The following is a 24,234-nucleotide window of genomic DNA, read 5'->3' as shown; positions in this document are numbered from 1 at the left end:
CAGGCTGTGTGATATCCAGAGCCATGGATTGTTAGACGTACATATCTCGCCGGAACAACGCCGCACCTATTTATATTCTACAGATTTGAGTTGACAATGCCCGCTGCTATAGTGATGCATTCAGCGCTAGGGATTAACCGATAGTTTTTCGATGCTGATACGATACCGATATTTCGACAACATCTCGGGCCGATTGATGGGCAATATTGTCTGCCGATATTCTGTACATTTTAATAAGATAACTTTATTTATTTTTTTCCCTTTTTTTTTTTTTATCACTGTTATTGCTGTCACAAGGGATGTAAAATGTTCGGGTGTTTGGCCAGCCGGTGGACGTTCCGGCTGCTTGCTCGGGCCTCCCGGTGGGGGGGGGGGGGGTGGACTTTCCCTCTCGCTGTTTGTAAGAACAGCCGAGCGGCTGTTGAGCAGTTGTAATTGTAAATAAAGCCGACCGTCTGCTCCGAAGCATGGTACTGGGATGATACCTGCAGCTATCACCCCGGTAAAACCTCTTGAAGCAATATCTGTCTAGTTTGTGACCGATAGTTTTTTTCAGAAATTGACGATTATCGTCCTGCAATCTACGTTACTGATGATCGGACAATTGCCATTAAAAACTAGTTTCTCTTATATTCACCGACCAACACAGCTCCTCTCTGTAACAAAATGGGTTGTCAGCCCTATCACTGGCGATAACTAGGCAAGTTGTAATACAACACTTCAGAACTTTTAGTTCCGCCCAGGGGGCGGTCCCTAGGCTACAACCCCACAGTCTTCTCTAGCAGAGCTCAGTTTTTTTCTTGCCTAGTGAGGAGATAAGACCTAGGAACCCTGCGGGCCCATAGGTCCTTTTTTTTTTTTTTTTTTTTTTTTTGGTGCAGAAGCTTGGCTTTTTGCGCAAGATGAATGATCCTGTGATCTTCTATCAACGGCTGGCTGGGTGACAGGCTGGTTCACTTATGCTTGTAGTCTCCCCAATCCGGCCATCAAGCGTGTGCAGGTCACAGCTAAGGCTCGGCAGGCCACGACATAACTCAGCTCCAGAGGTGGTCGGTGAGCTTTTATGCTCGGGGACATACATATGACTGGGTTACTGATGTCTTCGTCACAGTATGCCGGGCCAGTAGTCTTCCCTGTACTGATCAGGAGTTGACTACCACGGGATGTCCCTGGAATGTCAGGACTGGTAAGTACAGCTCTCCCTGCCTGTCAGGGTGGAGCAGCTGGGCACTCCCTGGGAGGTCGATTTGGGGGGGCCCCCCTCTCTTCTCTCCCCTATCCCTGACTCCCTCCTTCCCCCCCCCCCCCCCCTCACGGGGGGGCTGTACATGTGCTGAGCGGTGTGTGTGTGTGTGTGCCTGGGCTCTCACCTGGGGGTTTTAGCTGTGCTGGGTGCCTGGGTCCTGCAGCTTATCCCGCTGGATGCCTGTGTAGTCATGCCCCTGTGTAGGTGCAGCACTGTGTCTGCCACATGTTCTCTAGCCCCCCATAGCGCTGTTCGGCAGCCATTTTAAGTATGGGCGAGGGTCAGACTGGCTTCAGGCGGCCATTTTCCTGGTGATGCTCTATTGAGAACACCGGCCACTTTGTTGTAGCCGGACCACATTTTTGTGCTCTAGCAGCTGCACCTGTGTCCTCTGCTTCCTGTTTGGCCATCACAGAGCGCTGGGGAGGTTATCCTGTGTTCTGAACATGTGTGTTTGATCGCCCACAGATCGTTCACTGATCGTGCGACCGGCCGGCCACCGACACAGGTTTTTGCTATCTCTGCATCTGGGAGCGCTGGGGATCATCAGGCATTGCGGTAATACAGCGCGGAATGGCCCAGGGTGGTGAGTCCAGCGGGTTAGAGCCCCTCAGCCAGCGGCAGCAGGAGGGTGGGACTGTCGCTGTCCTAAGTCCCCTTCGGGTGGCAGACAGGGTAGGGTCGGCATGGTTTCAGAAACTGGTGTTTCTTCCCCTCCAAATCCAGGCAATTGCAACTGGGTCACCTGCAGACTGCGTGGTCCCTATGGACACCCTTGCGGCGGTCCTCAATTCGTTCGTTGCCAAGATAGAGGCGGCACGTGGGAAGAAAGGTGCTAAAAAGCGGCTTCTGCTGATGTACCAGTCCCTTTTTGGTTCCCGCAAGCCAGCATGTTCACCTAAGGTGTTCCCCTATCTGACTTATTTTGACAAGTTCATTTACAAGGAATGGGGTTGCCCGCAATGGACCTTTTTGGTCCCCAAATACATGGCGGTGCGTTACCCCTGTGAGGAAAGCCTTCACAAGAAATGGTCAGCTCCTCCGGTCGTGGACCCCCCAGTATCCAGGTTAAATAAAGTAACCACAATCCCGGTTGAGGGGACTCCTGCATTCAAGGATCCCACGGACAGGAAGGGCGAAGTGGTGGCTCGTTCCTTGTTTACAGTTGTGGGGTCAGCCGTGCGACCTGTACTGGCATCCGCACTGGTGTTGCATACACTGACTGAGTGGGCAAAAGTTTTGCACCGCAAATTGGGAGAGCAACAGGCCTCCCCTGTCTGCGTAGAACTAGCAGACCAACTAGTGCAAGGCCTTAAGTACATTTGTGACACGGCCCTGGATACTCTCCCTCTGTTATCCAAGGCTTCAGCGTCAGCTGTGGTGCTGAGGCGCCTGATTTGGTTAAAATGCTGGTCTGCTGACCAGGCATCCAAGAAAGCCCTGACGGATCTTCCCTTCCTTGGAGACTGGCTCTTTGGAGCCTCGTTAGATGACATTATTAAAAATGTCACTGGTGGTAAGAATACTCTACTCCCACAGGCTAGGAAGGCTAAGGAGCCACGCCGCAGGCAAGGGCCCTCTTTTTCCGCTCACAAGCGGCTTTTTTGTCTGCCCGTTGCTCCGACAGGACGCCCACGGACCATCAAAAACCTCCCTGGAACCGCAAGCCTGCGAACAAAAGTGCTACCGCATGAAGGTTTGCCCCCACCCATGTCTTCGGTGGGGGGTTGCCTTCAGGAGTTTGCAGCCCGGTGGTCCTCCCGGTTATCCGACCAATGGGTCTGCAATCTGATTTCCACAGGCTACAAGATAGTTTCTCTCTTGGCCGCCAAACAGATTCTTCCCCTCCAGCATACCCATGTCCCCGGTTCGTCGGGAGGCCCTGTTGGGGGCGGTAAGGGACTTGCTGAATCGAGGGGTGATTGTACCAGTCCTGGAATCGGAGCGCTTCCAGGGATTCTACTCGAATCTGTTTGTGGTTCCCAAGAAGGAAGGGGTACGTCCGATCTTGGACTTAAAAAGCCCTCAATCACTTTGTAAAAGTGCAGAGGTTCAGAATGGAATCGGTTCGCTCAGTAGTCGCTGCACTCCATCAAGGGGACTCCATGGCGTCCTTGGACATCCAGCATACGTACCTGCACATACCCATATGCCTTCGGCATCAAAAGTTTCTGCGTTTTGCAGTCGGGGGAAGCCCATTACCAATTTGTGGCTCTTCCCTTTGGTCTGGCATCAGCCCCCAGAGCCTTTGCCAAGGTACTGGCTCCAGTATTAGCGCTGCTGAGACAGTGTGGGATCGCGGTCGTGGGCTACCTGGACGATCTCTTCCTGAGAGCATCTTCTGCCTCAGAATTAGAGGAGGATGTGGTGATCACCATGCAGACCCTGCAAGAATTTGGGTGGCTGTTGAACCTAAAGAAGTCGGTAATTGTGCCAACCCAGCGTCTGGAGTACCTAGGTTTACTGTTTGACTCCAGGGAAGCGAGAGTTTTTCTCCCTTCAGACAAGATGCAGATTCTCAGGTCCGCGGTAAAACTGCTGATGCACTGCAAGTGTTCGTTGCTCCGGTATTGCATGCGAGTACTGGGACTCATGGTAGCCTCCTTCGAGGCAGTACCCTTTGTCCAATTCCACACCAGAGTACTGCAAAAGGAGATCTTGTTGAAATGGGACAAATCTCAGTTGTCCCTGGATTGACGGATCCAGGTGAGCCAGCCAGTCAGGGACTCTCTGATCTGGTGTTTGAGGTCCCCGGTGATTCAGTCCGGAAAATTGTTCCTTCCTCTGAAATGGACGGTGATCACTACGGAAGCCAGTCTATCCGGCTGGGGTGGAGTGATGGATTCAGTCAGCTCAGGTATCCTGGTCGATGAAAGAATCCGAGTTGACGATCAATCTGCTCGAATTGAGAGCGTTCAGGCTGTGCCTCCACACATGGTCGATGTGTCTTCAAGGGTGTCCGACCAGGATACAGTCGGACAACGCCACGGCTGTGGCATACATAAATCACCAAGGGGGAACAAGAAGCTCAGCCGCTGCTCGTGAGGTCGCTCACATACTTCGGTGGGCAGAGCGACACGTACTGCCCCTGTCGGCCATTTACATCCCGGGGGTGGAAAATTGGCAGGCGGACTATCTGAGCCGCCAGATGCTGGACCCAGGAGAATGGGCATTCCAGCTACTGTGCCTGAAGTGGGGCACACCAGATCTGGATCTATTGGACTCCCATCTCAATCGGAAGGTGGCAAGATTCATGTCCAGGACAAGAGATCTGTCGGCATATGCGCTGGTGGCTCCGTGGGATCAGTACCAACTGATCTATGCCTTTCCTCCACTGAAACTGTTGCCACGTCTGCTTCGCAGAGTGAAAGCCGAGGGGATTCCAGTAATCCTGGTTGCCCCAGATTGGCCTCAGCGGCCCTGGTACGCGGACCTGGTGCGTCTGGTGGCAGACGCTCCCTGGCGACTGCCGTTGCGAGGGGACCTCCTGTCTCAAGGTCCAATCTTTCATCCTGCTTTACCAACGCTGGCTTTAACGGCTTGGCTATTGAGAGCCAGGTGTTGAGGAACCGGGGTCTGTCGGACTTGGTGATTCCAACTATGTTGAGGGCGTGGAAATCTTCTTCTCAGAAGATATACCATCGTACCTGGAAGGCCTACATCTCCATGTGTGAGGAGAAAGGGTGGAATCCACGTTCCTTTTCCATAGCAAGGATCCTGCTGTTTCTCCAACAAGGAGTAGACCAGAGATTGGCATTGAGCACCATCAAGGGGCAAATCCCAGCCTTGGCTGTCTTTATTTATTTATTTATTTATTTTTTTAACGACCCCTGGCATCGCACTCCTTAGTGGGTACCTTCGTTCAAGGGGTACGACATTTCCTCCAGTGCGCCCACCGTTGTCTCCATAGGATTTGAACCTGGTGTTGTCCGTGCTTCAAAAACCGCCGTTTGAAAATATCAGGGAGATTCCCCTGTTGACTCTTTCCCAAAAAGTGGTCTTTCTAGTGACCATCACATCAGCCAGGAGGGTTTCGGAATTGGCAGCCTTGTCTTGCAAGTGGACTTCTCTGGTCATCCACAGGGATAAGGTGGTGTTGCGTCCGCAACCATCTTTTCTACCAAAGGTGGTCTCGGCTTTTCATATCAATGAGGCCATTGTATTACCATCGTTGTGTCCTAAGCCGAAGCACCCCAAAGAGGTGGCCCTTCACGCTCTCGACGTGGTTAGGGCTCTGAAGGTGTATTTGTCTGCCACGGCTCCCTTTCGGAAGTCAGACTCACTGTTTTTCGGTGGCTGGTCCAAAGAAGGGTATGGCGGTCTTGTCGGCCACCATTTTCCAGGTGGATCAGACAGATTGTAGTACAAGCCTACACCTTGAAGGGGCAGGTGCCCCCCTTTCCAGTCACGGCCCACTCTACAAGGGCAATCGGAACGTCTTGGGCCTTCCGACACCAATCGTCGGTAAACGTATCGACAGACGACCAAGTCGCTGCCTTACACACCTGAGCGACTAAGTTCTACATGGTAGACGTCAGTGCATCGGCTGATGCCTGTTTTGGCCGCAAAGTTTTGTAGGCGGCCGTGTAGTATATTTTTCCTGGTTTTTCGATAAAAACACAGTACTGTTATTTTAATGCACTGTTGCATTACTTGCGCAAATGGTTGCGGTCTTGGGGATCACTCCTGTTGAGGATACCCGGTCATGTGGTGGTTTTTCCACACACTGTTTTTTGTGGGTTTAGTTTCACTAGTTTCCACTTGCCATGGTGGATGAAGTTCTTATGCTGTTTTTCCCACCCCTCGTTTTGGCACTGCTTGGGGACGTCCCATTTTGTTACAGAGGAGCTGTGTCGGTCTGTGAATATAAGAGAAAATAGGATTTTTGTACTCCCCGTAAAATCCTTTTCTCTGTAATTCACCGACCGACACAGCACCCGCCCCTCCTTTTTCTCTTTCCGTTATACTGCTTGTTGACATACTGAGTTCTGCTACAGAAGGCTGTGGGGTTGTAGCCTAGGGACCGCCCCCTGGGCAGAACTAAAAGTTCTGAAGTAGTGTATTACAACTTGCCTAGTTATCTCCAGTGATGGGGCTGACAACCCATTTTGTTACAGAGAGGAGCTGTGTCGGTCGGTGAATTACAGAGAAAAGGATTTTACGGTGAGTTCAAAAATCCTATTTTTCAGTCTTGCATGCAGTCATTTACACATATGCAGGTACATAGTGTGCACATGTAAATTTGAAACACTGGCAGCTAAAAGTGGATAAGGCGTTCTATGCGTGTATACACGTGTGCATGTTTATGCAACTCTACATATGTACAGTGCCTTGCGAAAGTATTCGGCCCCCTTGAACTTTTCAACCTTTTGCCACATTTCAGGCTTCAAACCTAAAGATATAAAAATTTTATTTTTTGTGAGGAATCACCAACAAGTGGAACAAAATCTATTGGATTATTGAAACTTTAACTAATAAAATGAAAAGTGGGGCGTGCAAAATTATTCGGCCCCCTTGCATTAATACTTTGTAGAGCCACCTTTTGCTGCGATTACAGCTGCAAGTCGCTTGGGGTATGTCTCTATCAGTTTTGCACATCGAGAGACTAAAATTCTTGCCCATTCTTCCTTGCAAAACACCTCGAGCTCAGTGAGGTTGGATGGAGAGTGTTTGTGAACAGCAGTTTTCAGCTCTTGCCACAGATTCTCGATTGGATTCAGGTCTGGACTTTGACTTGGCCATTCTAACACCTGGATACGTTTATTTGTGAACCATTCCTTTGTAGATATTGCTGTATGTTTGGGATCATTGTCTTGTTGGAAGATAAATCTCCGTCCCAGTTTCAGGTCTTTTGCAGACTCCAACAGGTTTTCATCCAGAATGGTCCTGTATTTGGCTGCATCCATCTTCCCCTCAATTTTAACCATCTTCCCTGTCCCTGCTGAAGAAAAGCAGGCCCAAACCATGATGCTGCCACCACCATGTTTGACAGTGGGGTTGGTGTGTTGAGGGTGATAAGCTGTGTTGCTTTTACGCCAAACATATCGTTTTGCATTGTGGGCAAAAAGTTCGATTTTGGTTTCATCTGACCAGGGCACCTTCTTCCACATGTTTGGTGTGTCTCCCCAGGTGGCTTGTGGCAAACCTTTAGACAAGACTTTTTATGGATATCTTTAAGAAATGGCTTTCTTCTTGCCACTCTTCCATAAAGGCTAGATTTGTGCAGTGTACGACTGATTGTTGTCCTATGGACAGACTCTCCCACCTCAGCTGTAGTTCTCTCCAGTTCATCCAGAGTGATCATGGGCCTCTTGGCTGCATCTCCTTGTCTGAGCTGAAAGTTTAGAGGGATGGCCAGGTCTTGGTAGATTTGCAGTGCTCTGATACTCCTTCCATTTCAAAATGATCGCTTGCACAGTGCTCCTTGGGATGTTTAAAGCTTGGGAAATCTTTTTGCATCCAAACCCGGCTTTAAACTTCTCCACAACACTATTACGGACCTGCCTGGTATGTTCCTTGGTCTTCATGATGCTCTCTGCGCTTTCAACAGAACCCTGAGACTATCACAGAGCAGGTGCATTTATAGAGAGACTTGATTACACACAGGTGGATTCTATTTATCACCATCAGTCATTTAGGACAACATTGGATCATTCAGAGATCCTCGCTGAACTTCTGGAGTGAGTTTGCTGCACTGAAAGTAAAGGGGCCGAATAATTTTGCACACACCACTTTTCAGTTTTTTATTTCCTAAAAAAAGTTTAAATTATCCAATAGATTTCGTTCCACTTCACAATTGTGTCCCACTTGTTGCTGATTCTTCACAAAAAATAAAAATTTTATATCTTTGTTTGAAGCCTGAAATGTGGCAAAAGGTTGAAAAGTTCAAGGGGCCCGAATACTTTCGCAAGGCGCTGTATGTAAGGGGACTTTGCAGAACATAACTTTGTTTTTTCCTCCAGAACTTTCTGCCACAAGATCCTACGTATGGACAACCATTAACCACTTGAGCCCCGGACCATTTGGCTGCCTAAAGACCAGAGGACTTTTTGCAATTTGACACTGTGCTGCTTTAACTGGTAATTGCGCAGTCATGCAATGTTGTACCCAAACTAAATTTGCATCCTTTTTTTCCCAAATAGAGCTTTCTTTTGATGGGATTTAATTGCCTCTGCTATTTTCATTTTTTGCAATATAAAGGGAAAAAGGGCGACAATTTTTGAAAGAATTTGAAAAATATTTTCTACTTCTTCTTCTTTTTTTTTTTTTTATTAGTTTTTTTTTTTATTTATATAGACAGAGATATTATATATATATATATATATATATATATATATATATATATATATATATATATATAATATATTTATCTCTATATCTATATAATTTTTACACACACGTGTATGTGTGTGTGTGTAATATGCATGTGTGTTTTTTCACTGTTATGATTTTTTTTTATGTATTATATAGTGCATACACTTAGTTTTTATTTTATTTTTTTTGGATCAATTTATCAATCTAACCCACTGGTTTGGTCAATGCATCATTATTTGTGATACTACACTGTTCAAATCATATGATATTTGGCACTTGTGGTGTTCAAGATTTTTAGCGCTGCTACAATTTTTCTTTATAAGTCATGAAATGCTCGTAGCTTCCGGTTTCTTAGATGAACCTAAATAACTAACTGGCTACCTAACATCACTCTTGACACTAATACGGCAATCAGAAAAAAGAACGCTTAGTGACACTGGCGACAGGGGGTGAAAGGGTTAATTGAGGTGCGATTAAGGGGTTAAATCTTTATTAGGAGGGTACCTGAGAGGAAGGGACGTGCATACAGGTACGCCCATATGCCTGCCCGTGCCATTCTGCCGGCTTAAATCGCCGTCCAGCGGTCGGAAAGTGGTTAACTGAACTATTACATCCAAGTGCAAGGGCCTAATAAAGACTGGTCACAGCTCCTGGCTCTGATGTAGTGTGGCTGTTTTTTTTTTTTTTTTATATGACCCTTTTTGCAGGCAGCCTGTAATGGTTGGACCTGCTGAGATCCCTCTGCAGATGCGCTCTCTGTGTCCTATATGTAGTACAGTGATGTCACTGCTTACTTTTTACTTTGTGGCTATTGAGGAATATATTTAACCAACTTTTTGCCCAGAGTTCAACTGTACTTCTACGTAAACACAGCAGTTTATCAGTGAGCAGGGGCGGCTGCCAGCAAGAATCAGCATATTCTTGCTGCAAGTTGTAAATGCTGCTTCCACTCAGCTGCAGGTGGCAGGGTTCAGTAGCCAGTTTCACTGTTCTGTGCATGTAACCACTCCTCCTGAGATTTTCAATAGAGCAAGTCAGGGTCAGCATCTCAGATTAGTTACATATAGGTTGTGTGCTGCCTACACATAACTGCACTATATGGTCATAGGTATGTGCATCCTTTAAACCATTGACTTCAGGTATTTTCAGTGAAGGTTACTTTTAAAATGTTGGAGGGAAATCACTCCCAGATATTGGTAAAGACCAAAACGGCGTTCTAATAGTTCTCTACTCTATTCAAAAATAAAAATAGGTTTTTGGCTTGGCATACAGTTTAATGCCACAGCATACAAAGACATTTGTCAGCTGTACCCTTCCAGCCTTGTGGCAAAAGTTTAGGAAAGGTCATTTTGTGCTCCAATATGCTTTTTTCCTAGTGCACAAGGCCAGGCCGATAAAGTTATAAGTTGGAATGCTGATTATGTGCCAGGTCTTCCACCAACAGTACTGTATCCAACCTTACAAATTATGTTTTGGCTGAATGAGTACACAATACCCACAGAGGCAAGAAATCATTGGAGAAAGCTCTTCCAGAGGTGTGGAGGCTGCAACAGCTGCACAGGGCTGGAGGAGTAACTCAATCTTGATGCCCATGCATTTGGGATAGAATATCCATCGAGTTCATAACGATTTGATGGGTCAATTGTCCCAAAAACTTTTGCCCATGTAGTGTATAATCTGTGTCTACTTTGACATGCAATATTTATACTACTTCAATAGAATGTGTACTGTTATGTGTTTTTACTGTCACTTGTTGTGGAAATTCCACTATACGATGTGCATAATCCATGTTTCTTTCAGCGTTTTGGTATAATGCATCTTAGTACAACCCTGCTTCCCGTCTCTTCCCAAGTAACAGAGATGACCACCATTCTTACATCCTTGGCTTCACAGCTCGACTGTCTGACCATGGGAGCAATCTTTATTTATATAACAATAGAGCCTGGTTGCTTCACAAATCAGCCAATCAAGCGCATGCAAACAGGAGGAGTTATACAAATCTCAACCGATGAAGAATGGCTAGGGGAGTCTTGTGGGTGTGTCTGCGCAGGGGCAGTGGTGTATGATTTCCCGCCCCCTGTCTCTGTAAGCCATCATCTTCAGCTAGACGAAGAAAGCCGCATGGCTGGCCTTGAAATCACGGATGCTGTCCCCGACCATAACAATTCAAAGACTAATGTTTTTACCGTTGGCGCGAATCCTTATTCTGCATTGTTCAAAGAACAATGCATACCCAGATTATTCTATCATTCCTAAGGATGGCAGATTATCTGCAGAGACATGCCATAACCTCCCCAAGTGTTGATCAGAGACACAGCGACACGAGTGTACATCGCGTGCGCCCCCCCCCCCCATAACAGATAATGTCTTTGCACAGTGAAAACATTCCCCCCCCCCACAGGGGCCCTTCGCTGGCAGACATATTCCCACTCTGCAACATCAGGAAGCTTTCCACTACCAAAACAGGTCTCAACCAACGTCAGTCAGCTCTTTGCTCTTTAGAGCAGGCTGCGGGAGAACCAACACTGGGAGACACTGTAACCTTACATATTAAATACATATTAATAAAATTTCCACAGCATATTTTTCAGAAAGAAATGCATAGTTTAAAAGCACCCGCAGAAACATGTAGGACTTGTATGACAGAGACCCTGTTGGACAAATACTGATCAGCAGAGATAAATATGATAGTCCCTATTGGTCTCTTGTGTCATAGATCCTCCCTGCCTATTAGCAATTATTTGTTTCTGTACACTGAGCTATGCATGCACAGTTCTGCCTACATTTATGACATGGCTCTGTATCTTGTGCGTGAGAGTTGCATCATCCTGGCCAGAGGAATCTCGGAGCCGAAAAATCCAAACCCGAAAGGGATACCAGAAGATGGATGTGAGGTCGATAAACGGGAGTGCTGACACCACAGCACTGGAGGGGATCACTTGGAAGGTGTGCCATAATGTACTAATATGCTATGCATGCTGGCACATGTGGATTAAAGCTCTCTAAAGGCCTTTTTTTAATTTATTTATATTTTTTTAAACTGTAGGGTTGTTTATTTTTTAAGTCCCACTGAATACTACAGGGGTTCATGTCTTATGGCTTTACATGGCTAGACTAAGGGTCCTTTCACACGGGGCTGATCAGTGCTGATCCGCCCCGTGGATATCCGTTTGCTCAGCGGGGATCACTCCGTCGATCCCCGCTGATCAGGAAGATGACATTTCAGTCTCTGCACACTGTGCAGGGACGGACCTGTCACAGCGCCGCTCTCCCCTATGGGAGATCGGATGACGACGGACCACGGTGTCCGTCGTCACCCAATCCGCAGACGGATGGAAAAATTAGCTTTTTACCTCGTCACACTTTTTCGGATCGGAGCGGGTCGGATGTCAGCGGACTTGTCACCGCTGACATCCGATGCTCCATAGAGGTCTATGGAGCATCCGTTCAGGTCCGCCTGAAAAACTGACAGGCGGGCCTGAACGAATCGTCAGTGTGAAAGGGGCCTTAAACAGCCGTAACACTTTCTATTACACATTGTATACTAGTAACCTCCCCTAATCAGTGTTTTTCCTACCTTGCATGTTTTCTCTTTTCACTTACTATTTCTTTTTTGTTTTTTTTGTTTTTTTGTTTTTATTCCTTCTCTTTGCACATGCATGCTGATACAGAGTGAGGATGAAGAGACGGATTACGATATGAATGACTCAGATTAAGTTTTATTATGCTGGTGAGCACTGGCTTTCCTTAAACCCCCATGATTTCCCCAGAGCTGACCCTAACCTTTTGTCCATCCCATTGTTTTGTCCCCTAGCTCCATCTAGAGTATAATGTATTCCTTATTCCTGAAAAGGTTAATAAATATGTAATAAAAAAAGATACTTTCACCAACAGCAGGATGTGGTTCTTCTGTAGCCATTAAGAGGCTCAACATTTATACAAGTCTTCAATGATCTGCCTTGCTGATTTATTTTGTTGATGTCATAGATCTAAACCAAACCCCTTCCTGCCCACCGTTTTTGGACTATGCTTATAGTAATGCTTTTTATTCCAGTGCTGTGGTTGTAGTACGTTTGTTCTGAAATATAAACCCAGTTTTTATGTGTGTTCAATAAGATGAGAGTAAATGCCCTACTGTCTTTGCTTTTGTGTTCATTATTGTATTTGTGTGTCTTGGCATATTCCTTAAAGGGTCCATTAGAGATTAGTGTTTTTTTTCCCTACCCTGAAAAGGGCACCCTGCGAGGAGGACAGGAAAAAAAATCCATCATAATTCCTTGTGAACAGTGGCACTGTGGCTTGTGTCAATGGCATTGGTGCATTCAACCTGTGTTAGATCATTTGATGTCCTTTAGGCTGGATTCATAAAATGCTCTGGTTGCACTGAGTCCAGTACATCACCAGTCACCATTTCAGGTCAGTTTTCAACCTGAATTTTGTGCTGAATTTGGATCTGAAAGGGCCAAAAGAAGCACAAAGTGTCTGTGCAATTTGCACCGGAACCCCTGCATGTGAACCAACTCTATAGAGAGCCAGTCACAATCTCCTGGTATGCAAATTGGATGCGGAGGAAACCCGCATCCAATCTGCAGTAGTGTGAATCCAGCCTAAAGCTGAATCCATCCCATAGACTTGTAAACAAAAAAAAAAAATGCAAACCCATCCAACACAATCAAAAGGTCATTAATACAGGCCTTAGTAGCACTCCCAGTATAACAAATAATGTGTGCGCCCTTCTGCATTCAGCCAGTTACTGGTGACCATCACTACATAACACCAGAACCAGGCCCAGTTCATAGATCAGTGGGGAATCTGTGACTTCTCTTCATCACCTGGGGAATCACAAATGAGAAAGGGGGGGGGGGCAGTTAACGCCTCACCACAAATCTTATGTTCTTCTACAGAACTGCTCAGTTTCACTTTATTCACTTTTTCACTTTATTAAGAAGAGACTCATTGCTTTGAACCTGGTGGAAGGAGACTTGGCTTAGGGCTCTCATCTGCACTCCTCCATCCGCCCCCTCTTTCCTCATCCTGCTTGATGGCCTGTGGTGGTGACAGGCACCTGCAACATTGGTGAAATACAGGCAATCGCTATTTTTTGTCTACTGTTGCTGCACACGTCACCCTCAAGAGTTGGGCCTGTCTGGACTTCAGATGTCCTGGCAAGGTTGGCTTTGTTTTATCCTTGACATGTGCTGCTGTGGGCTTAAAAGGTTATGTTGCATGGAAACCCTGTTTAGTCACTCTGCTTTTTTGCAGGCCAAGGCTCAGCAGTGGCTTGTTAAAGAGGCTGTGGAACTCGCTGTTAGTTCTGCACCCGCTTGACGTTTTCAAATTTTTTGTGTTTCGTTGCAGCTCAAGGTTGTGCACAGAAATGTCAGGCAACCTCTGCACCCCCAGTGAGTTCACACCTGGTGCTTCAGTGACATCGGTATTTCTTTTATATTTAGCTTTTAGGCTGAACAAAAATTGCATCTTCAGCGTGACGAAGAGACTCTCTGACCAGCACCTGATCTGTTTTGCAGCAGCGGAGGCTTGGAGTGGTGACTTTTGTATCACTTACTGTCCATGTGGCAGTGATGCTTGGAAATGGGTGCTGACCAGTTAGTGTGTGTGGTGACCCCCATGGCTTTAAACAGGCTTTTTTATAAAAGCCTTGTGTACAGCTATTAGAGTTTTCGGTTTAGGCATGTTCAACGCAAATATTAATGGCAGTGCTGACTTTTTAAACAATCTGCAGGTTTTAGTTAACTTTCAGCCAGCTTCTGCCTAAAAGCCTGTAAGCCTTTAAGCCTCTCTGGCTTAAAGAGACTTTAAATCTGAAAACAAAACCTATATGTTGGAAATATAATGCATGTCCAGTAGTGATATATGAGCTGGTGGGAGGAGTTCCTTTTGGAAGCGTAGAGGTTGGTGAGCAGAGTTGTGGCGGCTTTCCGAAACGTGTTGCCGAAAAAGTAAGTGTATTCGTGCTGCCTTCACAGGTGACCTGTTGAGTTAAAATTATCCTCTGGTGACTGAGTCATTTTAATCACTTCAGCCCTGGAAGACTTTTGTTACCTGACCAGGCCATTTTTTGCGATACGGTGCTGCGTTGCTATAACTGATAACTGCGTGGTCGTGCGACGCTGTACCCAAACAAAATTTATATCCTTTTTTTCCCCCCACAAATAGATCTTTCTTTTGGTGGTATTTTATCACCTCTTTGGTTTTTATTTTGTGAGCTATTAACAAAGGAAGAGCAACAATTTGAAAAAAAAAAAAAACACTATCTTTTTACTTTTTGCTATAATAAATATCCCCATTTTCTTCTTCTTTTTTTTTTTATTTATTTATTTTTTAAAGCTAAAGTTTTTCCCCAGTTTGGGCCGATATGTATTCTACACATTTTTGGTAAAAAGAAATCACAATAAGCGTATATTGATTGGTTTGTGCAAAATTTATAGCGTCTACAAAATAGGGGATAGATTTATGGCAGGTTTTTTTAACTATTAATGGCGGCGATCTGCCAACGTACAGCTACGACGGCTCGCCCAGGGGAGCCACCCTGCCACAGTATAACTGCGGCAGATGGTTGGGAACCGGTTAATAGGCAAATGACAAGGAAAGTATTCAGATTGGGCATTCTGACTTCACCAGCTACATAATTGTTTCAAGTTGGTAATCTAGAGGATCAGCATGGCAGCCAGACAACTGGCTACTTTTGACAGAAGTCTTTCAAGTTATTATAATGACTGCCTTTTTGAGCCAAAAAAAGGCAAAATAAAATCTTGTGGGTAACTGATGACGGTTTTGCAACACAGGAGGTAAAAACTCTTGCTGTTGACACAAACCTAGGGCTCTCAAATGAGTTCTATGGATCAAAATAGTCCCACATGACTCACTAGTTTAGTCATCTTGTTATAGTTGTATAATGTGGAGAACCAGCTTTAGATGTGAAGATTAGACATTTCACTAGATGCTGGTAAGTTTGTTTTGTGCCTGATCAAAGCAGTTTGTGGTAGCTTAACCATATGACTTGATATACAAATGTAAGTTCTTTAGATGCGTGACTACTACCAGTAATCTTGCTAACATTCAGTTCTATTGTCTTTCAGATTTTGCAAGAACGAGGCTCCCGAATATGAAGTATTTTGAAAGAAACCATTTTTTTTTTTTATTCCAATACAGTTTTATTGCGAGCAAAGAAATAAGCTTTGAGGAGCTACCGCAAGAAGCCTGTTTTAGGTCCTACAATTTGTTGGCCCGTTTTTGTTTTTCCCTTCGAAAGTTGTGTTTTTGAGTGGAAGCTTCAGTATTTCATGGGCAATGTTTATTGAACAGGAACCTCCATTAAGTGGCTCTATTGCCTATTTTTCTACCAGTCCCTACATTTTTCCTTCTCTGTACAATATTTTTTGTACAGTATTGATACAGAAAAGTGGTAAACTGACAGTCCTGTACATTTAATGCTCTGCTCTTGATCGCAAGATAAAGTACGCACTGTGACCCTGTGTACACGAAACACAGTTCGCAAAAATTCAATCTAATCACCATGGGGGATGTTGCTGCTCTACATTGAACCTCTAGTTGGCAGCCATACCCTGCAAACCGAAAAGCTTAAAGCTGTTTCAACTAAGGTGGATCCCCAAAACATTGGCAAAGGGAACGCGGAGCATGTCTCTATGTAATCTGCACTGGTCTATTGCTGCAAATGGTTTCTTCCAGAGAAACTCTTCTTCCTTGACAAACTGAAACAATTTTTTTTTAATATAGAAACTGTTTTTGTGATGTAAATGTATCCTATTCTCTTCTAACAGATCAATATAAATGTCACAAATTGTATGTATGGTGGAAACATTCTCATCTGCCTATAGTCTTAACTTGCTAAACGATTTCTTAACATTTTCCTGAAGAGCAAGTCCAAAAAACTTTTTATGCTTAGAAGATGATGCTGTGCCAAAAGCAGTAACCCAAAGCAACCTAATTTCAATTTACTGAAATGGTTGGTATGAGGTGATTATTTTATTTATTTTAAGGGCCACTGTAGTCCCACACGTCATTTTTGACTTCTTTGATGGGTTTCCTTGCTGCAACAAATCAAGTCATCTCAAACCTCCCCCATTACCTAAATGAAGCCTGAAGCAGAGTATACATTATAAAAGGAATTCCTCCACTAAGTGCATCAACTAAAGTAATCCCAAAAGGGAACCGTATAATTGAAGGGCTCAATGCGCTATGAGACGTGTGTTGCTGCACCATACAGTCATGAGTATTGGCCCTCTTGAAAAGAAACCCCATAGCATCTGCTTTGCAGTGCAGTGTTCACACACTACGTTTTGGTACACTGTTAACTGGTCTGTTGTGGTACGTTAGCAGCTGATTCAAATAGATTGACTAGGGCTGCATTATGTTCAGGCAGAATGAATGACATTTTACATGTGGTATGGAAACACAACTTTGCCTAAAGCAAAAGCGGAAAGATGCACATAGCCTTTTTTTTTTTTTTTTTTTTTTTTTTTTTTAGAATTTAATCTTTTATTATGGTTTTTAAATATACATGGTACAAATTATCAAACAGACTTTAATGTAATTTTTCCACTAGAAATCTGTTGCACAGCTGCTTTTACATCTGGGAAACCATGTTTTTATTTTTTTTCTTCTAGACAAATGGTCTGTTTAGGCTGTAGTCACACAGGCAGCAGTGGCTTTTTTTTTTTTCATTCAAACGGGTGGTAAAAACAAGCAGTTCGGACGCTTTTTTACTGGCCACCACAACCCTAACAAGGCAGTAGAGGGGGTTTGCGGCCACAACAAATTTATCTCAGCTTGACAAATCTAATAGGCAGCACTGCCTGTCAGACTGGACCACTGAAGTCATTGAGATAGATTTACGAAAACTGGTGTACTCAATCTGGGGCAGCTGTGCATGGTAACCAATCGGCTTCTAACCTCAGCCCTCAGCTTGTTTTAATTAAAGTGTGTGTTAAACCCTCCCCCCCCCCCCCCAAAAAAAATGCTGCTCCAGTCCCTTTAACACGCATCTTTCCTATTTTCCTCTGTGCCGGTGTTCAGCTCCCCCTTCTCCCTCCCTTTTCTTATCAAATGTAGCCTCTCTCCTCTCTAATTGTCTGCTCAGCTCTCATACTTAACCTGAAAAGCTCCCATCCCCTCTGTATTGGGACAAGAAGTTCCCCTGTGTCTGTGTTTTATCATAAATATGCTTATCTGTACAGATAACACATTGGCTCCCTGGATCACAAGACTCCTCGGATCTGTCTCCCCTCTCTCCTCCCCAGTTGATGTCAGTGCCCCCCCCCCCCCCCCCCGGAACTCTCAGCTGGCAGAGGAGAAAAAACTGATCATAAGAAGATGTGATACCAGTACAGATGAGCATATTTATGATGCAACTCAGGCACAGAGGAATTTATTGTTCTAATACAGAGGGGATGGGAGCATTTATACAAGTGGCTTAACAGCCACTTTAAGCTTTGGCAATAAAACCTGTAAGCTGAATGGTTTCTTTCTGATTTTGCGCACTCCAGCTTTAGTAAATAAACCCCAGGGAGATTGCTCTGCAACCATGAGTCAAACAAAAAACACTAATGGTGCGCTGTTCCTTTAAATTGGTAAACTCATGTAGTAATGTGGTAAAATCGCAAAAAAATTGTAAATTGAAAGGACACAATCACTCCTATAACGTGTGCTCAAACAATAAATGTAAATAATGTATATACTCAAATCATAAATTCACCACTGGTGATCCAGAAAAAAGTCACAAATACATATTTCAAACGATTTTCATTGTGCCAAAAAAAGTAATATTGAAAACAGAAACTCGTCCATAAAACAAGTCCACACACTTGATAGAAAATGTATATAACAAATGAATGTGTAAATATAATAATCCACTCCGTGTCTACCAGTGCTCAAAGAAAATGAAAAAGTGCTCTGTCCACAAGAAGAGGATGGCCTCTTACCAGAACTGATGGATCCCTATTACAGAGATCAAAAGAGCTTGTGCAGGAATAATTTCAAGTGTGGAAGTTTCAAACAGCATGTCTTGATATGCCTACAGGGATAAACACTTGGCTTTTGACTGTGGCTTGTTGGTTCATTAGTAAAATAGCCATTTGGCAAAAAAAGTAATTTGGAAAGTGCAGGATTGCTGAGAAGCTGGAAGCAATGAGCTGTTTAGCTGGTCAAGTCTCTTGACACAAACTAAATTGACTAAAGTTTTTCAGGCCTTCTTAAGAGACCTGTCATGAGAAAACATGCAGGCTGCTAATTGTAAGCTACAGAAAATGCTATTTTCTATGCGGTCATTCTGATTCTCTCTTTTTAAAATATTGTACCAGAGAAGGTATGCTCTGAAAGATTGTTGACTTTCCTGTTCCTGTATTTGTTTCAGGTAAGTGATTTAGAAAGTATTGACTTTTATTATTGTGAGGAGGACAGCACTAGCAGCCCTCATTTTTCTGTCATCACCCTTACTTTAAAAGTGCTGTCCTTAATCTCCCAGATTTCCATATAGTCTCCTTATAATGTCACTATTTAATGTACCCAGAAGATTGAAAGGATATACGCGCGAAGATCAAACCCAGTTGGGCATTAGTAAATATATAATACTCAAAAACCATTTTAAATGTGGCGGGTTTAAAAAGTGTGCTGATTCTCAGTGCATATACAATGCATCTGGAAAGTATTCAGTGCGTCACGTTTTCCACATTTTGTTACAACCTTATTCCAAAATGGATTAAATTCATTATTTCCCTCAAAATTCGACACCCTATACTCCATAATGACAACGTAAAAAGTTTGAAACCTTCGCAAATTTATTAAAAATTAAAAACAAAAAAAAAATCACATGTACATAAGTATTCACAGCCTTTGCCATGCCGCTCAAAGTTGAGCTCAGGTGCATCCTGTTTTCACTGATCATCCTTGAGATGTTTCTACAACTTGATTGTAGTCCACCTGTGGTAAATTCAACCTGTCTATATAAGGTCCCACAGTTACCAGTGCATGTCAGAACACAAACAAGCCATGAAGTCCAAGGAATTGTCTGTAGACCGTTGAGACAGGATTCTATCGAGGCACAGATCTGGGGAAGGGTACAGAAACCTTTCAGCAGATTTGAAGGTCCCAATGAGCACAGTGGCAGCCATCATTTGTAAATGGAAGTCTTTTTGGAACCCCTGGGACTCCTGGTAGAGCTGGCTGCCCCCCCCCCCCAAGCAGGGGAGAAGGGCCTTAGTCAGTGATGTGACACAGAAACCCGCTGGTCACTCTGACAGAGCTCCAGCATTTCTCTGTGGAGAGAGGAGAGCCTTCCAGATGAACAACCATCTCTGCAGTATGCCACCAATCAGGCCTGTATGGTAGTGTGGCCAGACGGAAGCCACTCCTCAGTAAAAGGCACATGACAGCCTGCCTGGAGTTTGCCAGGCACCTTAAGGACTCTTAGACCACGAGAAACAATTTTCTGGTCTGATGAAACAAAGATTGAACACTTTTTACCTGAATGGCAAGTGTCATGTCTGGAGGAAACCAGGCACAGCTCATTACCTGGCCAATACCATTCCTACAGTGAAGCATGGTGGTGGCAGCATGCTGTGGGGATGGTTTTTCAGTGGCAGGAACTGGGAGACTTGTCGGGATCGATGGAAAGATGAATGCAGCAATGTACAGAGACACTTAATGAAAAGCTTGAGAGGTCCTGCAAAGAATATGAGACACTGCCCAAAAATAGATGTGCCAAGTTTGTAGCATCATACTCAGACTTGAGGCTGTAATTGATGCCAATTGTGCTTTAACCACTTGGCAACCGGCCCATAGCCGAATGACTGCTACAGGGCAGTTGCTTAACCACGGGAAGGCTTACTATGACGTCCTCCCAGAATTCCGCTCTCGCGCGCACCCGAGAACTTCTGCAACCGCCGGGTCCTCTGGATCTGCATCACAGTGAATGGCTGCTAATCGTGGCCGTTTACCACATGAACGGTCCGTCAAATGACAGAGCGATCACATGTAAAGAAACGGCGTGATTTCTGGTGGCAGCAGCTCTGTGGGCTGCATGTGTAGTGCCCACAGCGCTGTTTAGTGACAGATCCATCCATTCATCCATGCTCACCCATCCATACTCTGCATACCCAGCCATCATACCCATCCATACTATGCATATCCATGCTCACCCATCCATACTCTGCATACCCATCCATACTCAGCATACTCATCCATCCATTCTCACCCATCCATACTCTTCATACTCATCCATCCATCCATCCTCAGCAATACTAATCCATTTATCCATCCATGCTCAGCCATCCCATCCACCCCCATCCATAATTAGCTGTACCCAGGCATACTCAGCCGTAGCCAGCCATACGCAATCATACCCAGCCATATTCACTTGTACGCAGTCATACTCAGCCATACTCGGCCATACCCAGCCATACTCAATTGTACTCAGCCATACCCAGCCATCCCATCTATACTCAGCCGTACCCAACCATACTCATTCATGCTCAGCCATCCCCATCCATGCTCATCCATGCCACTACAGTGCCTCAGAAAAGTGTAATAGGTAGTCAAATCAGATTTGAAACTAATGTCCCTAGAACACCTGATGGCGCTCCCTGAATGTTGGGCCTCTGTATGTGGCCACGCTGTGGAAAAGTCTCTCACATGTTATCTCCATACTCAGGAGGAGTAGGAAAATCTATTTTGGGGTATAATTTTTGGTATGTACATGCTATGTGTTAGAAATATTGTGTAAATGGACAACGTTGTGTAAAAAAAAATGCAATTTCATTTTCTTTACACATTTTCCAAAAACTTACAAAAATAACATGTTCAAAAGACTCAATATGCCTCATAGACTATACATTTGGTTGTTTTCTTTCCAAAATTGGGTCATTTTTGGGGCGTTTCCATTGTCCTGGTTCTCCAGGGCCTTCAAAAATGTAAGAGGTCGTCAAGAAATTATATGTAATTTATGCTCCAAGAACGCCTGATGGCGCTCCCTGAATGTTGGGCCTCTGTATGTGGCCACGCTGTGGAAAAGTCTCACACATGTGGTATCGCCATACTCGGGAGCAGTAGTAGAATGTGTTTTGGGATGTAATTTGTGGTATGCATATGCTGTGTGTGAGAAATAACCTTCTAATATAACAATTTTGTGAAAAAATAAAAGAAAATCTATTTTGCAAAGAATTGTGTGAAAAAATTACAACTTAAAAAAAACTCACCATGCCTATTACTAAATACGTTGGATTGTCTACTTTCCAAAAAGGGGTTATTTGGGGGGTATTTGTACTTTCCTGGCTTGTTAGGGTCTCAAGAAATGAGCTAGGCTGTCAGTACTTTAGGTGTGATCAATTTTCAGAGATTGGCACCATAGCTTGTGGACTCTAACTTTCACAAAAACCAAATAATATACACCGATTTGGGTTATTTTTACCAAAGATATGTAGTAGTATAAATTTTGGCCAAAATATAAGAAAGAAAAATTACTAACTTGCAAAATTTTATAACAGAAACAAAGAAAAATTCATTTTTTTTACTGAATTTTTCGGTCTTTTTTTCTTTTATAGCGCAAAATATAAAGAACTCAGCAGTGATTAAATACCGCCAAAAGAAAGCTCTAGTTGTGTGAAAAAAAGGACAAAAATTTCAAATTAGGTACAGTGTTGTATGACTGAGTAATTGTCATTCAAAACGTGAGAGCACCAAAAGCTGAAAATTGGTCTGGATATTAAGGGGGTTTAAGTGCCCAGTGGTCAAATGGTTAACAAAGTACTGAGCAAAGACTTTGAATACATGTACATGTGATTTTTTGTTTTTTTAATACATTTGCAAAGATTTTAAACTTCTTTCACGTTGTCATTATTTGGTATTGTTTGTAGAATTTTGAGGAAAGATAATGAATTTAATCCATTTTGGAATAAGGCTGTAACATAACAACATGTGGAAAAAGTGAAGCACTGTGAATTCTTTCTGGATGCACTGTATGAACAACATTCAAGAAAAACTGTGTGGTGGCCTTGGCTGTGTGGCAGTGACTGGTGTGCTTTTTAGGGATGTTTGAGAATAATGCATGCTTGTTTGGCTGGGTTCCTGAAGCCTAAAGTAAAAGGAGGAAAATATTTTGCCCTTACTGCCCTGCTCATTTGAACAGATTGAACATTTCATTAAAAATAATGATCAAGTGCTAAAGATACATACATGGGTGTTGGGTGTTAGGTTTTTGTCCCATTTGAAAGTTAGTGCAAATACAATATTTTTTTTAATTTTTTTTAATCACCAACATTACTCAAAAGTAAACTCCAGGCATAAGTGTTGATAGATTTTTGTTACTTTTTTTAACCAAGACTAAAAAATCTAGCAAATTTAAACAAATCCTTATTTCAATGCTTCTGCCGTCCTGAAAAAAAAAATTAGAATCCTTTTAAGGAAATAAGCCTGCCCTGTACATTTATAGGTTTCTCTAACACAACATCCTTTTATCATGGCGACACAATCTCATTGTGGACCCCATTTTCCCATTTAATGTGCTGTTCGCTGTGTGAGGGTCTATCTAACTACTATGTAACCATTTCAGCTCCGGAAAATTTTACCCCCTTCCTGACCGAAGCACTTTTTACAATTTGGCACTGCGTCTCTTTAACTGACAATTGCGCAGTCATGCAATGCTGTACCCAAACGAAACTGATTGTGTAAATGTCACTGGTAGGGAAGAGGTTAAATGTGGGATAGGACTGACTGGGGGAGGAGACATATATCATCGTTCCTACTTAATAGGAACAATCGATATGTCTCCTCTCCCCTGACAGAACAGGGATTTATGTGTTTACACACACAAATCCCTGTGCTGGCCTGCGATTACGTGTGGCCGGTGGCGATCACACCCGCTGGCCATGCGCCTCTGGTCCCCTGCCGTGCTGTGAGAGCGCCTCCAGCGGCTCTTAAAGGGAATAGCGTAACCATACCTTGTTTTCCCAGCTGTGCCATTCTGCCGATGTATATCGGCATGAGCCGGTCAGCAAGTGGTTAATCTTTATCTAATTTATATATGTGTGTGTATGTATGTGTTTGGATAGATATATAATATTAGCATAATTTTTTTAAAGTGAATTCTTTGTTTCATTTCTCCCATGTTGCTCTGATAAATCAAATCTGAAAATGTCTATCTTTTTTCTCTTTTATACTGTTTTGCATTTGACTGATAAAAACATAATAAAACTGCTTGTAGACTGTCAATGAGAAGTTTTTAAGACACTACAACAATTTAAACAGCTGGCATGCTGTCAATAAACAGCAAGTTAATATGATTATAATACAGATCTGATATGAAGTTCAAGTTTGGTTACAGAATTTTGTTTGGACTCTTAACATTCCTGACCTTTTGTGTTTGATTAAATTCCTCTACATGCCCGGGTATTGGTAGAGTGGTCTAATGTGGTTCTGTTTTGAATGCATACACTTGTTCCACAGTGATATTTTTGGATTTTTTTTGTGACTTGTATTCTACAAATTATTTAAATAAAAGGGCTATACAATCCGAATTACTGATAATAAAACTTTGTAATGCTGGCCGAAAAAGGGCTAACCTGTATAAACTTGCTTGATTTTGGTTAGCGATGATCATCCCAAAGAAAGTGGGACAAAGCACTATACTATACAATAGCGAA

General features: G+C 43.7%; 1 protein-coding gene across 4 annotated transcripts in view; it reads left to right on the top strand.

The window, feature by feature from the left end:
- LOC143924687 (BTB/POZ domain-containing protein KCTD5) overlaps positions 1 to 24,108 on the top strand; it is a 156,050-nt gene extending 131,942 nt beyond the window's left edge. For 2 of the 4 annotated variants that reach the window (XR_013261908.1, XM_077449099.1), the window contains one exon: positions 15,661 to 24,108. Coding sequence is in view for 2 of the 4 variants with exons in the window: in XM_077449099.1 (XP_077305225.1) it covers positions 15,661 to 15,690 (30 nt within the window). In the remaining 2 variants the exon portion in view is untranslated. Of the gene's footprint in view, positions 1 to 12,231; positions 12,291 to 15,660 lie in introns of those variants that run through there. The other 2 variants (XM_077449097.1, XR_013261910.1) reach the window with 2 other exon arrangements.
- The last annotated feature ends 126 nt before the right edge of the window (positions 24,109 to 24,234 follow it).

The sequence above is a fragment of the Lithobates pipiens genome, unplaced genomic scaffold (assembly GCF_037356315.1).
Source record: "Lithobates pipiens isolate NorthernLeopardFrog02 unplaced genomic scaffold, aLitPip1_a1.2 Scaffold_22, whole genome shotgun sequence".
NCBI lineage: Eukaryota > Metazoa > Chordata > Amphibia > Anura > Ranidae > Lithobates > Lithobates pipiens.
Note: the sequence above shows the minus strand (reverse complement) of the source record. Positions and strands in the feature narration are given on the sequence as shown.